Source organism: Cheilinus undulatus, linkage group 22 (assembly GCF_018320785.1).
Source record: "Cheilinus undulatus linkage group 22, ASM1832078v1, whole genome shotgun sequence".
Classification (NCBI taxonomy): Eukaryota; Metazoa; Chordata; class Actinopteri; order Labriformes; family Labridae; genus Cheilinus; species Cheilinus undulatus.
This window is the reverse complement of record NC_054886.1, coordinates 10,510,195-10,533,678: the sequence shown is the minus strand read 5'-3', so window position 1 is coordinate 10,533,678 and position 23,484 is coordinate 10,510,195. Positions and strand designations below refer to the sequence as shown.

General features: G+C 39.2%; 1 protein-coding gene across 2 annotated transcripts in view; it reads right to left on the bottom strand.

The window, feature by feature from the left end:
- Positions 1–23,484, bottom strand: part of rtn3 (reticulon 3) — a 51,286-nt gene that overhangs the window by 24,030 nt on the left and 3,772 nt on the right. The window contains exon 2 of one of the 2 annotated variants that reach the window (XM_041778966.1): positions 8,479–8,526. The exons of the other annotated variant lie outside the window; for it this stretch is intronic. Coding sequence (XP_041634900.1) covers positions 8,479–8,526 — 48 coding nt within the window. The remainder of the gene's footprint in view (positions 1–8,478; positions 8,527–23,484) is intronic. 2 annotated transcript variants of the gene reach the window in all.

Below are 23,484 nucleotides of genomic sequence, written 5' to 3'. Positions count from 1 at the left end.
AGCAGCAGGCTCCTGTGATGTGGCTGGATCGGACGCTGGAGGGGAGGTGGTTGCAGGAGCAGCGGCGCCATCTTCAATGACCGTATCGTCTGACTCTCCTGAACTGTCTGCTTCACTTGCCTCAGGTGGCTCAAGATCACCGGTCAAAGTGAGCTTCTTGTCGTCCGAAGACTTTTCCTTGGAGTCTGCTGCAACAGGAGGGGAGGAAGGCGGACTAGAAGAGCCAAAGCCAGCAGGAGGTGCAGGTGACTCAGAAAGCACAGAATTTGCATTAGATGGACCCTGGATGCCTGATTTTTCCTGCTGATCCCACATGTAAGCAGTTGGCAAGTAGCTAAGGTCAAACTCAGACTCTTCCTCAACACTTGTCTGCTTCTGGGCATCAACTATGTCATCCTTTAGTTTAGGAGCTTCAGCTGGAGAATCCTTGAAAGCATCAGGGACACCGGCAAAGGCAGAAGGTGGTTCAGGAATCACAATGTCAGCCACTTTCTCTTCCTTGGATGTGGGGCTATCAGAAGTCATTGTTCCTACAGCATCCAAGTCTGGCACTGGGGGTAAATGCGCCTTCATCCACTCTTCCGTTTCTTCAAATTCATTGACTTGTCTCGGATCTCCAAGAACTTCAAAGGGAGACTCAGGGGACTCCAGATCGGAAGAGGAGCTTCCTGTTTTCTGGACAACTGGCGTAGATTTCTCAGTGGGAGATTTTGGCGTCTCAGTGGGAGATTTTGGCGTCTCGGTAGGTAATTTTGGAACTTCAGATTTTGCAGTCTCAGTGGGAGATTTTTCTGATTTCTCATGGTGGCGGTCTCTGTAGTGCGAGTAACCCCCATCACTTCTAAAATCAGGCTCTTTCTTTTTGGCAGCGAGAGCCTCCAGTGCCTTTATTCGCTCTGAAACTGGGGACGTCTTTATCGGTGAATCTGGTTGCCCATCTGGCGGACCTGCCTCACTTCCATAGTTACCTGGACTGAACGAGCCAGGTTGAGAGGGGAAGCGAAGGGATGTTGCTACGCCTTCACAGGGCTTGTCAGAGCCTAGGACAACTCTTTTGTCTGCATCACCATGCAAGAAGACCGGCAGCGAAGAGGAAAAAGGAGGGGAGGTCATAAAAATCAGAGACACTAAACTCCCATGCACTTCTTATCCTATGGAGCGAGGTCTTAATGTTGCAGCCATAGCAGTCGTGCATTGCGTCATGGAAATGTAAGGCAGATTGGTATAATGGATGGGATTTTTACTTGCTGCATGCTGCTCTTAACAACTCTACCAAGTTGCCATCACGTAGAAGTCAGTATGGCAACTGAAGGCATCAGAATGATGAAATGAAGCAGCAAAGGAAATTAAATATCATAGGCTAGAGGGTTTTTTTCAAGTGTATAACAGTGATACACTTGGAAGCAGTTTCCTTTTTAAGTGCTCATTAGAGTAAACTGTATTTTTAAGTGATAACTGAAGAAATATCTAAAACTCACAGCCCTTTATTTAGGTTAAAAGGTTTTGATTCAGAAACTAGTCTGAGTCTACAGCAGACAGAAGTGATACTGAGTGTTGTTGGGTCAATTTTGTCAAATTATTGTTGGACTAAAACTGGCTTTTTAAAAAGGCTGTAAACATGTCTGAACTCCCTCGAGTTTGACAAACATGCTGACATAATGTGGTTGAAAATTGTTTTAGTCCAGCAGATTCTCATCTCGATTCAACCCAAACTAGAATAGATGTTCTGAGCTTTTTAAGCATGCTCTCAAACTAAATAAGCAGCTTCTTATCAGGCCTGGATGTTATTTCATCCTTCCTGTGGTCTAGCAGACTTGGCTTTAAAAAACAGATACCCACCTAGATTGTTTTCCCCTGACCAGTCTTAAGGAACTCAGATCAATGATCTCCTCTTCTAAACCATCAACCTGTCTTTTGGACCCAATCCCAACCAAGCTGATTAAGTCTTTCCTTATTAGCATGTCTATTCTGGACATGAACAATATGTCATTATTGACAGGATATGTGCCACAGAATTATAAAGTAGTAGTCCATCTCTAACTGCTTCATTTACAATTATCATCTATTACCATTACTAGAACAGATCATTTAAATCTAAGAGCAATACAACTTTACTGCTATATCTATTAACTATAGTTCTATTTCATTATCACTGTCTTTTCTTTCTATCAGTCATGGCTATTACAGCTTATTTTTCACAAATTGTCACCATCATTATCTACATTACAACCATTGCCTACAAAACGGTAGATATGTTTATGGCCATTATGGAAATACATTTGTCTTTCATTGTTGTTTTGTTGTCTCTCTTGTCCCTCTCCTCTTCCTGCTTTTCTTCCACCCCCTTGTGCTGTCCAACCCCAGTGCAGCTTCAGCAGAGAGCTTTTCAACATGAGTCTGTTCGGCATTCCTGTCCCATACTGGGTAAGGTTTTTGTCTCTACTGTAATGGTGTTAAATACTGCTAGAGCTGTGCTCGTGATGATTAACACTGGTCTTTTATAATGGGCCACATCAGAGAGTATAGTATAGACCTGCCCTCTTTGTAAAGTGTTGTGAGATAAATTCAGTTATCAATTGGTGCTTTACAAAAATAGTTGAGTTTGCACACCAGGTTCTGACTCGGAAGTCAGTAAATATCAATGCATAGCATAGCTGGAGTCGCATCATCATGTGCCTTTAGATATCACCATAAGCTTGGGGGATATAGTTTATGTGAAGTGTACAGAGCTGTACAGTTCATTCATGTTTTCACCATTCAGCATAAACCAGTCGACTGCTTGCGACCTTGTTAGAAAGGTTAACAGGAAGAAGGTCTAGAAGTAACTAGAGGAAAAGGGGGTATATCGCCACCCAGTGTGGTGAAGTCAGGCATGCTTCTGACAATACATCAGTTCTCTCCCTACTGGGACAAGGATAGAAGTCCAGTTGAAACCCTAATAGAGCTACAACCAAAGCTTGATTTAAATGTGCATGTAAACATACTGACTGGTGCAAACTGTTCTTTGATTATATAGCTTATATGTAATACCCATCTTTTTTGTTGTCGGTGTGAAGCTTGTCTCTGAATATTCTGGGAAAATTACTATTTTTTTGTTGTACCTTATACAAACGAATGCTTTCAAAATAAAAGTCAATGCATATGTTGCAGAACACAAACACAAACAAGGTTGTCAAAGAACACACAAAAATCATTTATTGCAAACAGAGATGCAATGTAAAATGCATCCTAACTGCCTGTACGTACCCTCCAAGGCATTTATGTGTTGAAGGATGTTAACGCTTAATGCTTTTTTGTTTTTTCTCCCCCAGAAAAAGATATCTGTGAAGAATATGTCAAGCTACTGAGCGGGATCTTTCATAATAGTCAAATCCTATTCTGTTTTCTCTGTTATTGTTGTTTTACTTCGTCAGCTGAAAGTCAAGACTTGACGTAGGGCATTACTGCTTGTTAGCATTAGCATAGAGTTTAAAAATCACATTTGCAGCATGGCAGTCTGGAGGAAAATTTTCTTTACTCCATGGGATATGCCCTGACCTCAAGTCTCGAGACCAATCTGCTTAAAAAATGGGGATCCATGCTCCTAAAAAGAAAGAAAATCCTCCCCAATAGGAAAAATACTTCAGTTTTCTCAGCTGAAGGTTCACAAAAGTCTGTGATTTTGCTGGAGGATTGAAGGACCACACTTCAGTGAAGTGGTCCTCTTAGAAATGCATTTTCTTGTCCTGACTGGGCTAATAGTGTTTGAACGTGAGCCAAAAAGTGAACTCTGATGAATGCAAAAGAAACACAAGGTTTCTAAATAACTGAAATCTTACAGATCACAGAAAATGAAGTAATAAATCTCTAAATGTCTCAAACTAAATCAGAAGAGTTGCATCAATCGTTCTGTTTGTGAGTCTAAAAAGGTGAAAGTTAGGCCAAGAGTTCAGTTTCTCTGCGGTCCTTGGTCAGTTAATTTAGTTATCTAACCACCAACGGTTTTCCAGCCACACTGAAGGGGGCCCCTAACGAACCTAGAGGCCAAAGGTATTCCCATAATCCCTTTCAGCACCAGTGATCTCCCATGTCATTTCCAAAGCCTTAACGTTCAGCCGCTGCGTCAGCCCAGCTCAACCTCTGCTCGCCCACTAGTGTCTCATTTATTTTCCCTTGTCTATTGCCGATTTATTTCAGGTTTGGACCCACCCTGCCTCAATCAAACCCTACCACGTTTGCTCCAACGCTGTGCACAGACAGATTTTTCCACTGATGCCTAACTGACTAGTCCACTTTGTCTTGCACAGGACGGCCACCTCCCCAGCTCCACAATACAATGCCTTGTTCAAACTAGGCCACATGAATGGACTTTCCAGCAGCAGCGTCGTGGTCATTTGGAGGCTTTGTGCTTGTAAACAAATTCCAAAAACAGTTAGTGTTCTGAGAATAAATCCCTGGATGTCAGATGGAGACAGATTTACTTCATCAGAACCTCCAGAGGGGCCGTTATAACTCAGCAGCAACTGTATGAACATGGTGAAGATAAAAATGTCAACAACTTTGCCTTGTAATTGGCCACTAGTCATGTACCATCTGCCAGATCAGGCCTCAGCGCTCCTAAACGTCTGATTTATGTAATCTGCTCTCTGCAGAGGCCGGGTGATTATGTCTGAGGCCTCGAGGACGGCAGAAAAACTCCCAACTTTATGGGTTTAGTCTGTGAAATTAATCAGGAATTCATCGGTGTGATACGAGAATTTGCAATGAATCTATTTCAATAAAGGCCAAAATATATAAACAAGCAATGCTGTCACACTCTGATGCTCACATGTAGACACTTTTGGGTGCAGTAAGATTAAGTAAAAGCCAGCTATCAGTTAACCCTTGGAACCACATGACAGTTTTTGCCATTTTTAGTCCAACTGTGTATTTTATGCAAAAATGCCTGTAGGATCTCAACCCTTTTAAGCACAATCAAGTTATGGACATCTAATTTTTCAGGAAAACCTGGACTATTAGAGTTTGTGTGCTGCAAGGACGTCAGATGAGTGAATCAAAAGTTGGAAGACCAGAAAGCTCTGAATAAACACACACTTTGCATCTGAATTAAAAAGTATCTGGAAGGGTTATAAACATCAGGACGCCTCTGTAGATCAACAAAAAGGTACGCTTCTGATCACAATGTACCCCGTAGAGATCTGTCTCATGGTTTCAGAGATGTTGTACATTAAGCATGTATTACCATCCGGGATCTTCAGCGATTCAGTTGGGTTCGGAGGGTTAACCAGAGCAAATTTAGTGTTGATAAATCTTCCTGATTTATTTCAGATGTAGAAAACTGGTTGAAAACTAATCCTACTAAAATGAAGGATTTAAATCACTGCAATAAATCCATAAAATAGAGCTACATCTAGACTTACAAGGCATTTCTGTGTAATATTCCAGAATTGATTTATTGCTCATGATAAATAAGCAAAGTCAGATATGTTCAATGAGAGGCCGATGACTCAGGAGGAGATCAAATTCCACTGGGTGTAGCCACGTCCTGCCAGTCATCACCTATATAGTCTATAGAGCTCAACAGGGTGGTTCTCAAAGTAAAAATGCTACTGACTTTCTCCATAGCTATTTCCTGTGATGTCACAGCCAAGGTAGACTCACCAGAAGCGACACGATCATGCAACTCTGGTTTATGTAGAGCTGAGAATTGTTTGGTGCTAAACTGATGCTTTAAACTGGTACTGGTGCATAAAAACAAAGAAAGCATAAACTGCAAAGGCAACTCTGACCCTTTGGTTCAAAGAAGGCATTAGGAGATGTGATAAGAAAAGGAAACAGTTGAGACTTCTGTAGGTAAGCAATTAGCTACAAGTCATCTACTGGCTAACAGAGTAAATAAAGGAAAATGGACTATTATATTTACTCCACAATGTGTTTTGTGCCTTTCATTTGGACTGGGCATGTTCTTCATGTTAAGGCGACAGGTAAGAAATGAAGCACCGAAATCGATGCTTTTATTTAGCCTGGTCAGTATTGAACATTTTGGTACTAGGTAGCAGATTTTGGTACTCATCCCTAGGTACACACTCTTGTGGAAGACACAAGTTCATATCAGCGTTTGTTAGAGGAAAATGTGGTTTAGGAAAGTGATGAATTTTTACTGATCATTCGATCTAAGTTGATTCTTTTCTATTGTTTGGTGGAAAGAAAAAATAATGACAGTACATTTCGAAGTTGGACAAAAATATTGCTAACATTTGGATAAAAAGAGAGGAGTTGGAGAAGGGTGAGGGTTTCAGTCCAGTTTTCAGGATTTTTTCTGCAATTTCTGATCACTAAAAATAAGCAAATATTGAAACAACAGAGGATCCAACATGGAGCCCTGTGGTACTCCATTACTTTACATACATTGGTGTTAAACATTTGATATAGAGCTGCACATTTATTCTAATAACAATGCCAGTCTCTTCAATTATATAATCACATATAGAGCTTCTAGAAATTTAGTATCCTGTGGTACTGTAAAGGCTTACTAAAATGCCTGCTTAAAGGCTTTTAAGTTTAGTGACTTTAGTCTCAGAGTATTTTTTTTGAAAACAATTTATTTTGAAAGCAATACTGTAAAAACCACAGGTTCTGTATTCTTTATGCTACTTTATTCAAAACAATCATTCTCTGCATTTTCATTGATGACCAAGCAAGTAGACTTATGATACTATTAATGGAATACATCATAATCATAACTGTAAATTACAACATTGTCCAGTATAACTTAGAGCTGGGCAATTAATCGAAAATTGGATTAAATTGCAATATGGCCTGTTGCAATTTTCAAATCACAGATGGTGCAATATTTCATTAACCTAGGATGTGTGTCACAATATCAGTTTTAATGCTTTTTGTTGCAGGATGATAAACAAATTTTGCAAACAACTGTCTACAAAAGTTTACAAAAATCTCTCTTTTCTTGTTTTTGTACATGTTAGTCTTCATCAAATTGAGAATAACAAAAATGTTTATTTCCTTTAAAACAATTCATAACAAATTTGCAATATAAGTCAAAATAATCACAATCAGACCTAGTTTAATCCTATATTGTGCTATAATTAACAGTGAATTATGGGATATAAAGTTCCTTCATTTAAAAAAATAAGTGTAAAAAGTAAGTTTTGACTTTTTCATTTTTTTTTCAAATTGATTTTTGTGCCAAATAAAATGATTTATAATAATGGGTGTACCTGCAACTGGTTAGCCCGTTTCACAGTTTAAAATATTGATAAAGCTTTTTCTGATTTATCAATAAAGGATCTGAATAGAGGGATTTATTCCCAGAAGAACAGCTGCTGAAAAAAGTGCATGTGTGCAACCGTGTACTATGACCTAACAGGTCTAAATCTATCCTAATAACTGCTCACTAAGTCAAGCTTCAGATACAATCAAAAACCACAGCACCAAAGGAATCTAAGAATGAGGAAAGAAAACCTACGTTTAATGCTACAGCATGGATGAGACATGCACAAAGCCTACATAGCCATAAGCAGGCAGTGGGGTGGAGGGTGGGTGTGCAGCCGCAGGCGATGGCAGGCCTCGGCTGCTGGGTGGTGGGTGATATCTCCGGTGCCACTCGTCCTCAGAGGGGCCCGGCTGCTAGTTGGGCTTATGAAGGGAGCCGAGATATTAGGACAGCAGGAAGGTAGGGCCGTCCCCAAGGGAACCAGAGCCATTTTTAGGTTTCTGCTCTTGTGCGCACAATGTGAACTTGAACTTCTCTGCTTTCTTAAAATAAAGTGACAATCTTGGGATTATCTTGAACCTACAGCAAGTGCCGCTGACCTAAATAATGCTTGACAGCACGAGGTAAAGACAGAAACGGATCAGATTGCTGGCAGCTGCAGAGGCCAGGTTTTACAAGGCTAATTCTTCAGTAAACATTCTGGAGATAATTATCTGCTAATGCCAATTTGATCAATCACATCCACAGAAACATAGCTGGAAACATTGCTCTTAATAGTTTAGCTGCTGTGCATGTTAGCATTTCCTGCAGCACCTTCAGAAAGCAAACAATGAAACTTGTCAATCGGTCAAGACGGCTATTTTTAGAGCATGCTCGAGAGGTTGCATCTCAAGTTGCAGCAAGGTTCGTTGGGGGGTTGGTGGAGAAAATTACCAATGCCATATGTCATTAAAAAGAGGAGGAGCTAACGTGCTAACTGGCTAACTGACAGTCAGCAAAGTTGGAGACAGATGGAAGAGCATGGCGGGAGGTGGGGAGGGTGGCGAGCAGTCGAGCCGGGGTTAGGGCTGGAGCTAGTTAAGTCGTTTTTCTTTGCAGATTCATTCTATTTTCATTGGACTCTCACACGAGCAGGAGAGGGGCACCAGAAATAAAAGAGGGATGAAGTAGAGCGGTACAGCAGCAGGCCAGCGAGAGACAGAGAGAGAAAGGAAGAGGAGAGAGGGAGATAGCAGGCGAGCAGCGTAAGAGAACCATACACTTGCCTTGAGGAGACTGAATGAGAGATACAGGCGAAGAGGAAAGAAAGCAATCTGAAAAAATAAAAGGACAGAAGAATGATCATCCTAGAAAAGAAGAAGAAAGAAGAAGAGAAGTCGTCCTATCCATGAATCCATTGAAATACAGGCATTTCAATAAACTTATCCAGCTCTACTGCAAAATAAGACCAGAAACACAAGGATGCTCCATGCAAATGCTCTTATTGTTCACCTAAAGTAACTTTAACGCATGCACTTATCACTTCTACACACGGAGGACAGTTAGCTTAGGCAAACAAACCGAGAGCAGCTATCAGCAAACACAGGAGCTTCTACACACTACCACTACAGGATCAGCAGTACTCCTCCAGGGTTTATGCTACTACAAAGACAACCACACAGCTTAAAGAGTTAGGGATGCATGATATCAGACATAATGATACACAGACATTTACAAGCTCATTTTTGCAGATACAGGTATATACGCAAGTCTATGGATAACTCTAGGGATGGGCAATGATTTTTGAATGTCAAATCTATGAAAGATCAAACAATTTCACACAACTTAATGAAATAACTCCTGTAATCTTCAGCAGCACCTGCTTTGATGCAATACCACCATCAGACAGTGGCTGTAGCACATCTGAAAGCCGTTTGATAGCAGACATCACATTATAAAAGAAGAAAGCAGTAATATAAGGTGACCTAACGGAAGAGCAAAGAGACTGCCTTCACTTCCCCTAACTGAGGACGACAGCTGTTTCAATGATTTTGACAAAATTCATATTTATGATTAGTCTGATCAGGAGATAAAAATTAGAAAGCACTAGAGGTGTGGTAAACCAGTATTAATACCGTCACAGGTAAAATTTTTGCCACGAAATGGATTTCTGCAACACCGGCATATCCACTCCCACAGCTGGCGGAGTGAGTGATTTGTGACAGACGGCTCAGGCTGAGTCCAGTCATTAGCACGTTTAGCTCTAGTATTACGTGTAGCCAGGTAACTAACCGCATGTCACCCACTCTTACCGTTGAAACTAAGCACGGTTAGCAGGCAAAAACACATGTTCTGTCCTCTCAAAGTTTGACGGCTGTCCCGCAACAAAGTCAGTTTGTCATCTCTGTAAGCCTGAAATGTGAAACTTGGAGTGCAGTTAGAAGTAAACCTAGAAAGACTTAAAAGACAACATTTTTTTCTGTGTTCCTATACTTAGACATAAATCAGTATGCCATCAAAGGTTTGTCTTAAGGGGAGAAGGGGGTTAATAACACTTGAATTTGGATTGAAAAGCATCGTCTCTTTTTAATTTTGTAATACCGCAATATAAAACCGTTACTGTCAAAGGCAAGAAAAATACCATGATATGATTTTTAGGCCATACTGCCCAGGCCTAATAAGCACATTACTTGATTTTACAAATCTTGTACCTTAGACACCTTTAAAGCTCTGGAAAAATGTAATAAATGAAAAAAATGAGAAAAAAAACAATATCTCAAAAAAAAGATATATATGATATATACTTTTATGGCTGAAGTAAACAAGAAACACTTAAACTCTCACCACAGGACAAACCCCATGGACTACATTTGATTAATGCCTTAGGACGCACTTGCACAAGATGAAGGTAAATTACCCTCACCCCCTTTTGGTCTAATACTGCTCTCTAACAAGGTCCAGTAGTTCAGAATAACCGTCAGGAGGAGTAGCCAGTAGTATAAGCTGCATCCCTGTGCTTGTACACGTGCATTAGCAACTTTATAGTGTATAAGCACTTGAGCCAAGACCAGGGGAGTGTTACAAAACATTACAAAACTGACTTTGAGGCTTTAACATGTTTGAGCATGGAACAAATGCTCTTTTTGAGTGGGACCTTATAAAAAAGATTTTACTGAACTTTTTTTTATGTATGAATGGGCATTTTCACATTAGGGACAATTGTTTCATACTGTGCCGGACCACAATTGCTCCTCTCTCCTCTGCTGGTCTGCTGTTACATCAGAAACATTACTCCATGATACAAGAGGTGGTGGTACACTCTTAATCGGTTTGCAAATCCACCAAGAAGAGGAAAGACAATGAGACAACCACTCAGGACAGCATTTGTTCATGCTGTGTGTGGACAATGGAGTCCATCCTGCTACTATGGATGTTTTTATAATCTTTATACAGCAACAACAATGGACTTCCTAGCTCCACATCCAGGGTGTAGGTCAGAGGATGAAATGAGTCCGATTTGAATCAACTTAATTCACTGACCAGCACACATCTCCCTTACACCATACTCGAGTACATATGAAAGATGCTCGAGACCACCTCTCCAAGTGGACTTGGGCACGATGCCAGAGTATGGTACGCTTTGATTCACATTGACCTAGTGGAACCAATCTCTGGGGTCAAGCATACTCTGATCCAAGCCAAGGACCATCCTGGTCTATCTCTGAGAATCCTTTAATATACATTTAACAGATTTATTTCATTTCTGCCTTTATTTAAAGAGGACAACAGGGAAAATAGTCAGAAACAGGTGTGAGAGAGAGGGGAACAACATGCAGGGAAGGAGCCACAGAGCCGTAAGGCCATCTGTGCCTCTGGAATCCTTGAATTATCTACCTATAGATGCCGTCGACTTAGAAAATTCCACAATTAATATCGTGCATCCCTTTTTCTTTTGTTATTTTTAAACCTGTGGCACTTTTTATGTGCAAAGTCTAAACAGTTTCAGAGTTGCTCGAACAGAGTGCTTCATCCACAGTTGCAGAAACAACACGCTACAGCTGTGATGTATTGAGGAAACTGCATCCAATCAGATCATATGATTACAGAATTAAATAAAGGATCCCTTCAAATACTAGGCTTTTTGTTAAAGAGGGCCATTTTTAACCACAAACAGCTGTAGAATCACGCTCTAAAAACACGTCAGACTACGCTGATAAAAAAGGAACTGTGCCCTTCAAAACAAAGGAGATGCTTGTCTACTCTTCATCTCTGTTCATCTTAGAATTTTACCCAGAAAACTGCAAGACACTTTTAAATAGGGCACCTCAATGCTGGGAAAAATCATATTTAGATTATTAAGATTATTTAACACAATAACACTTTTTAAACCTGAATCGTACATGAATTTCAAACGATGATATATTCACATATATAGTACAGACCAGTATTACCTCTGGATCTCTGCTAATTTGTAATAATCTCACAGGACGTCTGTGCTGTGTGAATCGACCATGTCTGTAATTTGCTGTGTAAAAAGTCCAGGGCAAATTACTGACCATTTTTCAGACACAGAGGTCCACAGGTAATACTAATCCTGTACAAATCAGCACCTCTGTGATAAAGGGTGGTAATTATGTTGTATTACAGCTGCTTTTCTGCTCCATTGTCTGACTGAAATAAATAATAGAGGCTTTGCAGGACATTGTTAGCAAATTCATGACATATTACAGGTATAACTAAATTTCAGTTGATTTCAGCATTGTGTAAAAATGGCTTGGACTACAGACTAAAGGTATTAATACCGTCACCGGTTTAATTTTTTTTGTGTTCCTATACTTAGACATAAATTTAATGTGCCATCAAAGGTCTGTTTTAGGGGGTGAAGGGTGTTAAAAACACTTGAATTTGGATTAAAAAGCATAAAATAATATAATTGCTATTTTTTTCCCCCAATATTGCGATTGCAATTTAGTACGAGATCATTTCTTAAATTCCTCATCTCATGTATTTTCAAACAAAAATAAACAATAATTCTAATCCAAAGCCAACATATTTTAGATTAAACTAGGGACAATTTTGAAAAAATATGTAATTGTGATGATTTTGACACATTTTGCAAATTTGATATGAACTGTTGAATTAATGGGAATGATAATTTTATATAATTCTTATATTTAACAAGAAAACATACAAAAATGAAGAATATGTTTTTTTGTACACTATTCCAAAAATATGCCGCTTGAATGACTGCATGATATGCAATGCATAACGTCTCTGCTGCTGCAAAAAAAAAGTTTTAAACTGAAATTTTGGCACATATTTCAGGTTAAAAGAAAACTGTACCTTCTGCGATTTGAAAATTGCAGCAGTTCATATTGCGATTTAATCTAATTTGGGATTAATTGCCAGCCCCATCTCTAGGAAATAAATCAATTAGGATGCTTTGAGAGGCAGCCACAGCTTTGTAGTCTCTGCGGGTTATTTTGCATTGTTCCAGGTGCATTCATGTTCAAAGTTCACTCATTCATTTGAACAAAGTTGAGACAGTTGAAAACTGACATTTTTGTTGCATCATGTTCTACAATGTACAAATCACTGCTTTGCCATAGTAATCCTGTGTCTGCAAAGATTGATGCAGCCGATAAAAAATTTCATGTTTGTCTTAAAATGAGCCTGTCAGTGAAAAAATATACACTGTTTTTCGTGTAGCCTCAGGACCCACCACCAGCTCTGAAATCTACACCTAAAGTTTGGATAAATCTGTCAGATTTACTTAATGAAAGATCGTGCTCTTGTAACAACAGATAGTAAAAAATAAGCCAAAAGAAAAAGACAATAACATTTATAGTATAACTTAGTGCTGTACAATTTATCCAATTGCAAGAGCAATCATGATGTCATACTGTGATATAGCATCATTGCATAAAAGGCTGCAACTATTTTAGTGTGTTGTAGAGCTGTAAAGGTTCACTAAAATGTCTGCAGAAAGGCATTTAAGTTTACGAAAGTGTCAACATTGCACTTTGTAGTAGTACCTTTATTTCAAGAACCATTTTTTTTTTTTAGAAAATTCTAAGTTAATTTGGAAGCAGTACGTTAAAAAGCTCAGGTTTTGTACTTTTTCTTAAGTTAAAATTTGTACGTTTTGCGTTGAGAAATTCCAAATGTGTACACTATAGATTATATTGTAATCACAAAAGCTAAATAAAATATTGCTCAGTATAATTGCAATTGCACATTATTACCAAATCCTGCAGCACTAGTATAAATAATAAGAGACAAGTATCTAAGGAGATTTCCAAAAGATTCTGGGAAAAGTTCCAGATAAAAATCAAAAAAACTTTCTAAGAAAATTCCTTAAAATTCCCCAATGTTTCTACTGAAAATCCCTGAAATATTACTGGAGAAAATCTCTGTAACTTTAAAGGAAAAGCCCTGATAATTACTGCAGAAAATTCCTAAAATCCCTGGTTCTTTGTGATGTTTTCATAGATTCAAAGAAGAAGGAACAGAACCAAAAGTTTCTGGGAAAATGCCTCAAGAATACTCCCAGAAATTCTGGGAAATTCCTAGGGATGCATGATACTGGATTTTTGCCGATATCAGATATGCCAATATTTTAAAACTCATTTTGGCCAACACAGATATTTAGTTACATTTTTTCCACTGTAAAAACACCAATTCCAAGCTGTACTACAAGTATTTTTTTTAAATACTGGTCGTCTATTTTTTTTTAGAAACAGACAAAACATTTGATTTTTATCAGAAATGAAGGATGTGTTGTTTTTTCAAGTACAGCCATACACTAGTGAAAAACTTATAGTAATGTTTTTGGGTTACATGTGCATTACATGCTACATGTATTTTTAACAGTACAGCCAAAGTCATCTGCATCTTTGAGGGCAATAAACCGCAGAGAAACAACCTGCTGACACTGAGCTCCACAGTGCAAAAAAGAAATAGCTTATATAGGTATAGCGTAGCGGGGCTTTAAATGCACCATTAGCCTGACAGGCTGGTTATCAAGAGCTATAAACTCAATGATTTTCCTGTTCAGCTCCTTACCTTTGGGTGGTCGATGCTGTATTTTCTCTCTTTTTTTTGGCTTTGTCGAATGACTTAAGTAGAGGCTGTTGACGAGTTTTCCCTAGCACGCAGTTTTATCATTCTTTATCTTAAGAAAGTCCTTGTAGTCATTAGGTGACAGTTTTTTTTAGATGCAAAATAAAGGCGTGTTGTCGTGCTCCTCCTCGCATCACATGTACTTTACATGCGATGCAACACACATTTGGCGTCATTGCGTGCGCTTAATGATGACGTCACAATATCGGCCGTAAGATCGGCGTGAATTTTATCATCGGCCAATATGGATAATTCACTTTTTAAGCTATTATCAGTCAATACGCTGCAGATTATATCATGCATCTCTAAAAATTCCTTAACCTTTTAAGAGAAAATGCCCTTAAATTAAAATTCATCGATAATGCAGGAAAAATTCTGAGCAATTCTTTTTTTTTTTCCTGCTGTCAAAACTGTAAACAATGGAACAAAAGCACGTTTTAAACTTTGACAGTTTTTTCTCCCCAGCAACCCACTAAAAACAGCTCAACCCACTTCTGGGTCCAAACCTACCAGTTGAGTAACAATGTTTTAGCAAACTTTGTTTGTTCTGTGTCCTTTAAGGATTAAATTGCAGCCTTACTGTCGCCTTTCTGATGCAACTCAATCTTCCAGAGCACAACTAAAAGTTCCTGTACACTTTAAAATCCCAAACGTCAGCAAAATCATAAGGACTGTGTTTTAAGTGCCCTAAGTCTTCAGCAATGCTGCAGCACTCAGTGATGTTTCAGGCAATCACGTACCACTAACTTCATCTTCTTTTCTTGTTTCAGAAATCAAACATCTTGTTCTAAAAGCCTGATCCACACAGACTTTTCCTGGTTTGCTCATGATCGGCCATAACTTTAACCTGGACAGACACCTTGAACTTGAACCCAGACCAGACCTCCTGAGGCTCACTGCCCCAAACACGGTAGAGAGGAGGTAATTAGGAGGTCACACCTCATTCCCAAGTGTCAGCAGACAGGTTGGGAATGCCAGCGGAGAACCATCCTGAGTCATGGCTAAAATGTGTGAGAGTTTCAGGTTTACTCAGGGAGGAGTGGCGGGCTGGAGTTAGTGCTGGCTGGGCAGGTTAGGGTTGGTGTGCCCTGGTGGTGCAACATTCCTTCAGCCAGATTCACACGACTGTTACCCCCGTTTCACACACCACGCCTTCACTTTTTAACCACTGCACACATCGATGCACACACTGGTATTTCTGGATTGTCGGGGCAGAAAGAATCAAGAAGGCTACAGGGAGACAAAATCTGCACAGTGTGAATATTTGTCAGCATGCATGTCAAATTAATGTAAGGAAATAAACAGTACGGTGCGACAAAATACAACATGAGAGCATTTAAGAGCCTCCCTTTCACTTTTCCTACACCTGCCCATCTCTGATATCTCTAATCTAAATATAAGTATTCACAAAAATATGAATAGCCAGTGTTTCAAGTACAGCAGAGAACAAAGCTGAATGTACGAACATATAGATAATTATGTCGATTTCTGCTGCCGGGGAGGAGGAATAAATCTGTCAGAGATTTACTGAATATTTATTTGATTCAAAGCTGTTTTAAAATTAAATTTTGAGCTTTGCAAATGAGCTGAAAACAGCATTTAACATTTTAATGCTTTAAGAGAGCTTCTTAACTAAAATCCAACATGAGACGGGGGCTTGTTAGCATCCCTCCTGTGCATGTCAAATATAATGAATGAATTAGCCATGAGCTATGAACATAACAGTACCTCTTTAACTGCTCTACTCCCTCATGTGGTCATAAACATGCTTTTAAAGGACACTTTATTGTTTAATAAGTTAACTTTGTGGGGTACTGCTTAGACTGAAATGACAACTGGGGTCTAGACTGGCCTGCATGCAAAAGGCAAGGATGGAATGTTAATAGGCTTTAAAAGGATGACATCTTCAAAGGCAAGGATGGAATTTTTCATTGGCCTTAAAGGATGGCATCATCTTCAAAGGCAAAGATTGAATGTTCTGTAATTGTCAAATAATTGCATCATTGCTCTAAAGACCATTAAAGTCTTAAAAGGATGACACCAAAGGCAGAGGATGGCAATTGAAATGACAACTGGGGGCCTAGACTGGCCTGCATGCAAAAGGCAAGGATGAAATGTTTGACAGGCTTCAAAGGATGACATAATTTTTCTAAAGTCAATTACAGTCTTAAAAGGATGACATCAAAGACAGATGACAGAACGTTGGTGAAGCTGGGGGATGTTTTTCCCTCCATTTTTGCCCTTTAGTAGGCCATAGTGGGCAACTTTTGGAAACCCTCCCTCCTCACCACTTCCACCCATATATCCAAAAGTTGCCAACCAAAGACAGTCAACATAAGAGAGAGACTGCTGGTATAAATGTGTTCTAAAAATGACAGATGAAATATGCAGTTTTTTTTGCAACTCAATAGCCATGAGCTAAGAGGCTAGCGGTGGCTTTTTAACCGCCTTTCTCCCCCTCGTGGTCATAAACATGCTTTTAAAAGGACACCCTAATATACTATTTTGACAATAAATTTTGGAGGTCACTGGTTAGACTGAAACAACAACCCAACACAAGTTACAAAGGAATCATGATGTATTGTTCATGGACCAGTTGGTTCTTTTAGGAACAAGTGGAGTTCAATTTTGTAGTGGTTCTCAAGACATAAAAATAGGCCAAATGATGCCAAATTTGGAGCGAAAAGATGGGCTCTTAATTCTGAGCTGTGACAAGTTATCCAGCCCGATTCCCAACACTCTAAACGAGGCTAGGCAGACACAAACGAAGCCATTCTTTTTGTTTACCAGCAGAACACAGTAGATCACGTCAGTTAACGGGGCAGTCTCTAATAGGGCTGGGCAATTAATAGCAAATTAGATGAAACTGCAATATGGCCTGCTGCAATTTTCTTTAGCCTGAAATTTGTGTCAAAATACCTGTTTAAAACTGATTTTGCAGCAGATATGTTACGTATTGCATACCGTGCAATCGTTGTAGTACCATATTTTTAGTATAAAAATCCTTTTTTCTTCATTTTTGTATGTTTTCTTATTAAATATATAACCATTCCCTGTAGATAATTTTAAAACATTTTTAAAAAATGGTTCTGCCCTAGTTTAAACTAATATTGTGTTGGTTATAGGATTGAATGAATTATTGCTTGTTTTTGTCGTAAAATGTATGAGATGAGGAACTTTAGAAATAATCGCTTATTAAATCACAATCACAATATTGGGTAAAAAAATCACAACTACATTATTTTCCCAAATCGTTCAGCCCTAGTCTCTAATGTGTCCCAGTAGGCATAGCCTCTACACAACCAATCCAGTCCTAATGAAGACATCCCAGACCAGTCTGGGATAGCAGTCTGAGCCATCAGATATCAAAACTTTAGTACACAATGACATTCATCCACACAGGATCACCACTTGGTATGTGAATAGCCAAAACAGATATTAATCTGTAAATCCATCATTTAAATGGCGTATTAAAATCCATCAGAATCTATCAGAGGTTCATGTCATTGAAGCATTAAAGACTACATATCTCTTGGGATCTTTTGTATGTCTTATTCATTGGAGAATAATGACCATCAAATTTTTCAGTTTCTTTGCTCAACCTACTCTTGTTGGCTGGACTGTCAAATGAAAAGTTGTTGTGCACGTTAAAAGAAAACAATGAAGTAGTGGGCCTAACATATATGGAGATTGCACTAGCTGTTTATAGGGAATTTTACTCAGTATTTTCTGCTACATTCATACATCAGCTCTTTTTATTTCAAGCTGAAAATTCACTGCAATGCCAGCAAGAAAAACTCCGTTTGCAGAGCTTACCCTGAAAATTTCAGGAGGTTTACAGGAGTTTTCTGCATGTGTGAACAGAGCTGTGATATATTGATCACTGCTGGTTTTGAACTCTGGCTTGACAGCCTTCATGACCTCTCTCTACATTAACTGTTATTATCAGACAGTGACTGGAGGTCAGCGCTGCCCCTGCAGCCTCAGGCCTCCTCCCCTCCTCCCTGAGTGGATGTGATGGTGCAGGGTGGGTCAGCTGCCCTGGTTGTTCCAGATATCCCGGCCTGTCCTCCCCCCTTGGGCAGATCTGATTGCCTGTGTGACCTCAGAGATTCGGTCGGCTCCAGCAGGGAGCGAAAGGGGGAGGACGAGGGCTGGGTTGGCAAGACGAGAGGGGAGCGGGAGGGAGGGAGGTGGAAAGAACTCTATGTTCTTTAAAGCCTCACCTCCAGAAGCTTTACAGTCAGCAGTAATCAACTCATCGAATGGATGTGAACTTCACTCAAATATGTGTTAAAGGAATGAGATGGTACAGTTAGGGCATGTTTTAATCTCAGGTTTATAAAATCAGATCATGTAATGAGTCCGTAAATGTGTATCATTAAGTTTGTGGTAAAGATAACTTAAGAACTTAGGAGTTATTTTAACCCAATTATAAAATATCTGAATGCAAACTGATGATAAAGCAGAGAAGAATGGCTTTGTTAAATTCTTCCACTGCTATAAGGTTTGCTCATACAAAAAATCAAAGTAAGGTGTTGAAATATCTACATTTATCTATAAAATTTTGGAAAAAACTTCAGAAATTCTCCTTTAACCTGCAGCAGTGAAACAAGCTGTGATGGCTGCAACATCTAATCAAAGTCCATCCATGAAAAACTGTCACTCAGTGTGTTTACATGCAGTCCGAAAGGTGAAATGTCGTGTCAAAGCAACTAAAACCGGATTTTAAAAGGCATTTAAACATGTTAGTCAAGCTGAAGTTTGACCTATTTCAATTCTTTAAGTGTCTTGACTTTTACTTGCATGTTTACACCTCAAGTTGTGTTTCCAGATATTTTTCTCTGACCTACTGAAAACAGATCTGCACCCCCAGTTTGGAGCCCCCAGTTAAAAAAGACTGCTATAGGATAGTCTACCTGGTGACCCAGCTAAAAGTCAGCAAGCAGCTGAGGTCAAAGGAACTTTCACCCACTTTTCCAACTGTTGCCAATACATATGGGCAATTCAAACACTGCAAGAACTGTAAGCAAATTTCTGCACAAAGAAAAACGTTGGCAACTTACTTTTCACCAGCTGGCAACATTTAGAAGAATAGGTGGAATCATAACCCCTCGATCCAACCACATTTTCAAATGCTGCCTTCATATTTGTGCAATTTAGACCAATTGCAGGAGTCTGCCTGCAATTATTTATAATTGAAAACACTACAAGTACCCATCTTACCTGATGCCAAACTCCTAAAAATTGTCTAAACTGAACAAATATGTTAACATTTGGAATAGTGGGTAGCACTGGCAAGAAGCAAGTTTTCCTACCACTTTCATGCACTTTTCCAAATGTTGCCAACATATTTGTGCACTTTCAAGCATTTCCTGCAACTGTTTATAATCAAATTTGTATGTTTATAACTTGGACAATGCTGAACTCCTCTAAACAGTCTGAATTACAAAAATACATTCGCAACATTTGGAATAGTGAGTGGAACTGGCGAGAAGCAAGTTTCTTCACCAGTTTTACATACTTTCAAAATATTGCCAACATATTTGGTCAATTTTGACTGTTGCAATCCAGCAACTATTGATCAAAACTATAAATGTTGCCAACTTACTCTTAATCGGTTGGCAATATTTGGATAAGTTGGTGGACTCCTCACTCCTCAAAATTCCACTCTTTCAAATGTTTCTAACATATCGATTCAATTTGGACCATTTTCATGTTTCTCTTTCAGCAGTTTAAAATCAAAAACTGTATGTTCATAACTTGGCCCTTGGTCTTGCAAACAGCCTGAATGGCAAAAACATATTAGCAATAATTTGGAACCGGCGAGGAGCAAGGGCTTGTCAGTTCCAGACAGTGTGACTTCCTAAAAGCTGCTGTACTCTGTTCACTGTGCTTGTTTACATCAGAGCAGTAGAGTCAAAAAGAGAAAGCTCACTGACCAGTCAGTCTATATGTGTAACTCAGAAAATAAACAAACTGATGATTGCAAAGGTGGACCAACAACTTCTGTGTTTTTCAAGGAAAATGACTGGTTTTCTCCGTGTAGTATGGTGTGTTTGTGGAGTTATGTAACAGCCGTTTGTGGCTAAACATCATCTTCCTCTTTAACAAAAAGCTCTTTCTCTGCAGGGATCCTTTCTGTGATGTTTTCAGACTAAGAACAACAATCTGGACATACTGTATGTGGACTATTGCTGCAGGCTGAAGCAATCCATTGGTTTAACTCCTAACTATACGCTAAGGTTTGAAAATACCAAAATTCTCCTTAAATTGTCTGATTGTTGTTACACTGTGGAGTAAATATAAAGTATTTCTACTGATAATGCAGCAGTAATGGATTGATTTCAGAGGTGAACTTCCCTCCTGAATCTCTGATGTAACGTGGTTTGAGAAACGAGGTCCTGGTTTTGAAGTGTGCCACTTCCTCTGTGACTAGAGTGTCACTCATCAGTCAAGTGGAATGGGCTCAGTTACAGACGCTGGAGAGGGGGGCCAGGCCATCTGCTAGCCTGGAGACTCACCGGGTGTAGATTACTAGGAAAACTACTCCATGAAGGGTGGGGAAACCAAGCCTCTGACAGGACGAGTAAACATTGCTCGCAGGTAGAAATCTAGAAACTAAATTCTGGGGAGTCCTGGGGTAAGATATGAACGTAGGAGCAGTTAACTTTGGCCTTGTGATGAGCCTTTTAACAAAGAGCTTTTTCCTAAAACAGCCTGCTTCTCTTTCAGCTGAACTAAACGCTGCAAGCTTTCTGAATTCATCTCCATCCTCCAAATTAGGAGTAGCCATAAAAGACCCATCAGGTCTTGATATTTTTAGCTGAAAGGTGATTTTATATTTTTTTCTGTAAGGAGATTAACAGTTGTCACAATACCAGAATTATAAACTTTGTTATGATTCTAGAAATCTTTTTTGATACCACAGCAACAACAAAGTTATTAATACCCAATGTGGGCAATTTTTGGTTTCCTATTATCAAAATTGCACAAATACATCAGCAACATTTGTGAAAAGTAGGTAGACCTGTCGAGGAGCAAAGGATTCCTCACGCTTTTCCAAATGTTGCCAGTGTATTTGGGCAATTTACCCACTATGCAGGAGTGATAACCGAAACAGTAAATGTTGGCAACACACTTCTCACCAGTTGGCAACATTTGAAAAAGATGGCGTAACCCCCACTCTACAATTCCTCTCTTTTTATTAAGCATTGCTGACGCATATGTGCGAGTAAGACTATTTGGAGGAGTTTGCCAGTAATTATTCATAAAACAAAACACAAAATGTTTCCAACTAGCTCCATAACAAATTCCTGCAAATGGCATGGATTGCAGAAGTACATTGGCAACATTTGAGAAAAAGAGGGCGGACGCAGCGAGGAGTGAGAGTTTCCTCACCAGTTCTATCCACTTCTCTAAAGATTGTGGATGTATTTGGGCAATTTTGACATCGTGCAATGGGTCACCTTGCAATTTTTGATAACTGACACAATAAATGTTTCCTACTTGCTTTTTACTGGTGGGCATCATTTAGAAAAGTTTGTGGAATCATCACTCCTCACAGATCCTTTCACTTTGCCAAATGTGCCAATGCATGTTTGCAATTTAGACTGTTTGCAGGAGTTTATTAACAAAAACACTTAAAGTTCCCACTGAACTTCTGCAAATCATCTAAACTGAACAAAGTAAGCAACATTTGGCAAGTGTCCTCAGAAGTTTCACATGCTTTCCTGAATGTTGCCAACTTTTTGGACAATTTGCAGGAGTTTCCTGCAACCGTTTAAATTAAAAACATGCTAATAATGCTCCATGCCAATCCTACAAACAGTCTAGATTGTCCAAATCAGCAACATTTGAAATAGCAGGTGGAAATGGAGGAGCGAGGGCTGCCTTGTTAGTTCCACCCACTTTTCTAATTGTTGCTAACATATTTTGGCAAGTTACACATATTTGAGGAGTAGTCCTTTAATATTTGATCATTTAAAATGTTAAATGCTGCCAACTCACTCCTCACAGGTGGGCAACAATTGGAAATGTAGGTGGAACTGTTGTTTCCCACCAATTTCTCCCACTTTTCAAATGTTGTCAACACATTTGTGAATTCTACAAAATGGTAAGTAGTTTGCCTGAAACTGTTTACAAATGAAAACCAGAAATGTTCCCATCTTACTCTAAACAAGATGGTATTTTAAAAAAAAAGTGGGTGAAACTGACTGGCAAGGACCAGGAAAACCTCTCAGTCCTCAACAGTTCCACTTACTTTTCCAAATATTGGCAACTTTATTTGTGCAATTTATTTGTCATGAGTGTGCCTGCATTTTTTATCCTTAAAAGCAATAAACTGCCAAATATTGGGTAGTAAGAAACTCTATTTTTGGTGCTGTGGTGTCAAACATACCAGTAATATTTAGTTTTATTAATATTATACATGATCCTTAAATAAAATCAAATAATTCCCCATTTAGCCTGAATATTGAAACTGATTATCCTGAGGTCAATAACTGTTGATACTGTTACTGGTTGTTAATGTAAACTCTTTAACTGAAAATTAGGCCTTGTCAGTATTTTTCAAATCAATATATCAATTTAACCGCTATCATCTTAGACAAAGAGGGAAAGGCATAAAGTGTTCTCAGTGTGGTCAAGTATGCTTTGGAGTCAACTGCCGAGACTGGTTCTTACAAAATGTGCCACGGAAGAGGCAGGAAACCAAAGTTAACTGAAGCAGATGTCAGACACCTCAAGATTTGAAGCACTAGAGACAGAAGGAAGACCACTGCTGATCTTCAGGCAGAGATGAATGCTTCTAGATCAGAGTCTGAGAAAGTCTCCAGAATGACCATAAGCAGAAGACTGACGGAACAAGGCTTAAAGGGAAGAATAGCTGCTAAGAAGCCATTATTGAGGCCTGCAAACATCCAGAAACACCTCAGATTTGCCAGGGAGCACAAACACTGGACTGTTGATGACTGGAAGAGGGTACTCTGGACGGACGAGTCTAAGTTTGACCTCTTGGGTCAGCATGGTTGTGTTTATGTCCGCAGAAAAGCTGGAGAATGTTTTGATGCCAGATGCACCCACAGTGAAACACAGTGGAGATTCCATTATGGTATGGGTTTCCATTTGTGGATACGGCGTGGGCAAATGAGTGAAAATCCCCGGTATCA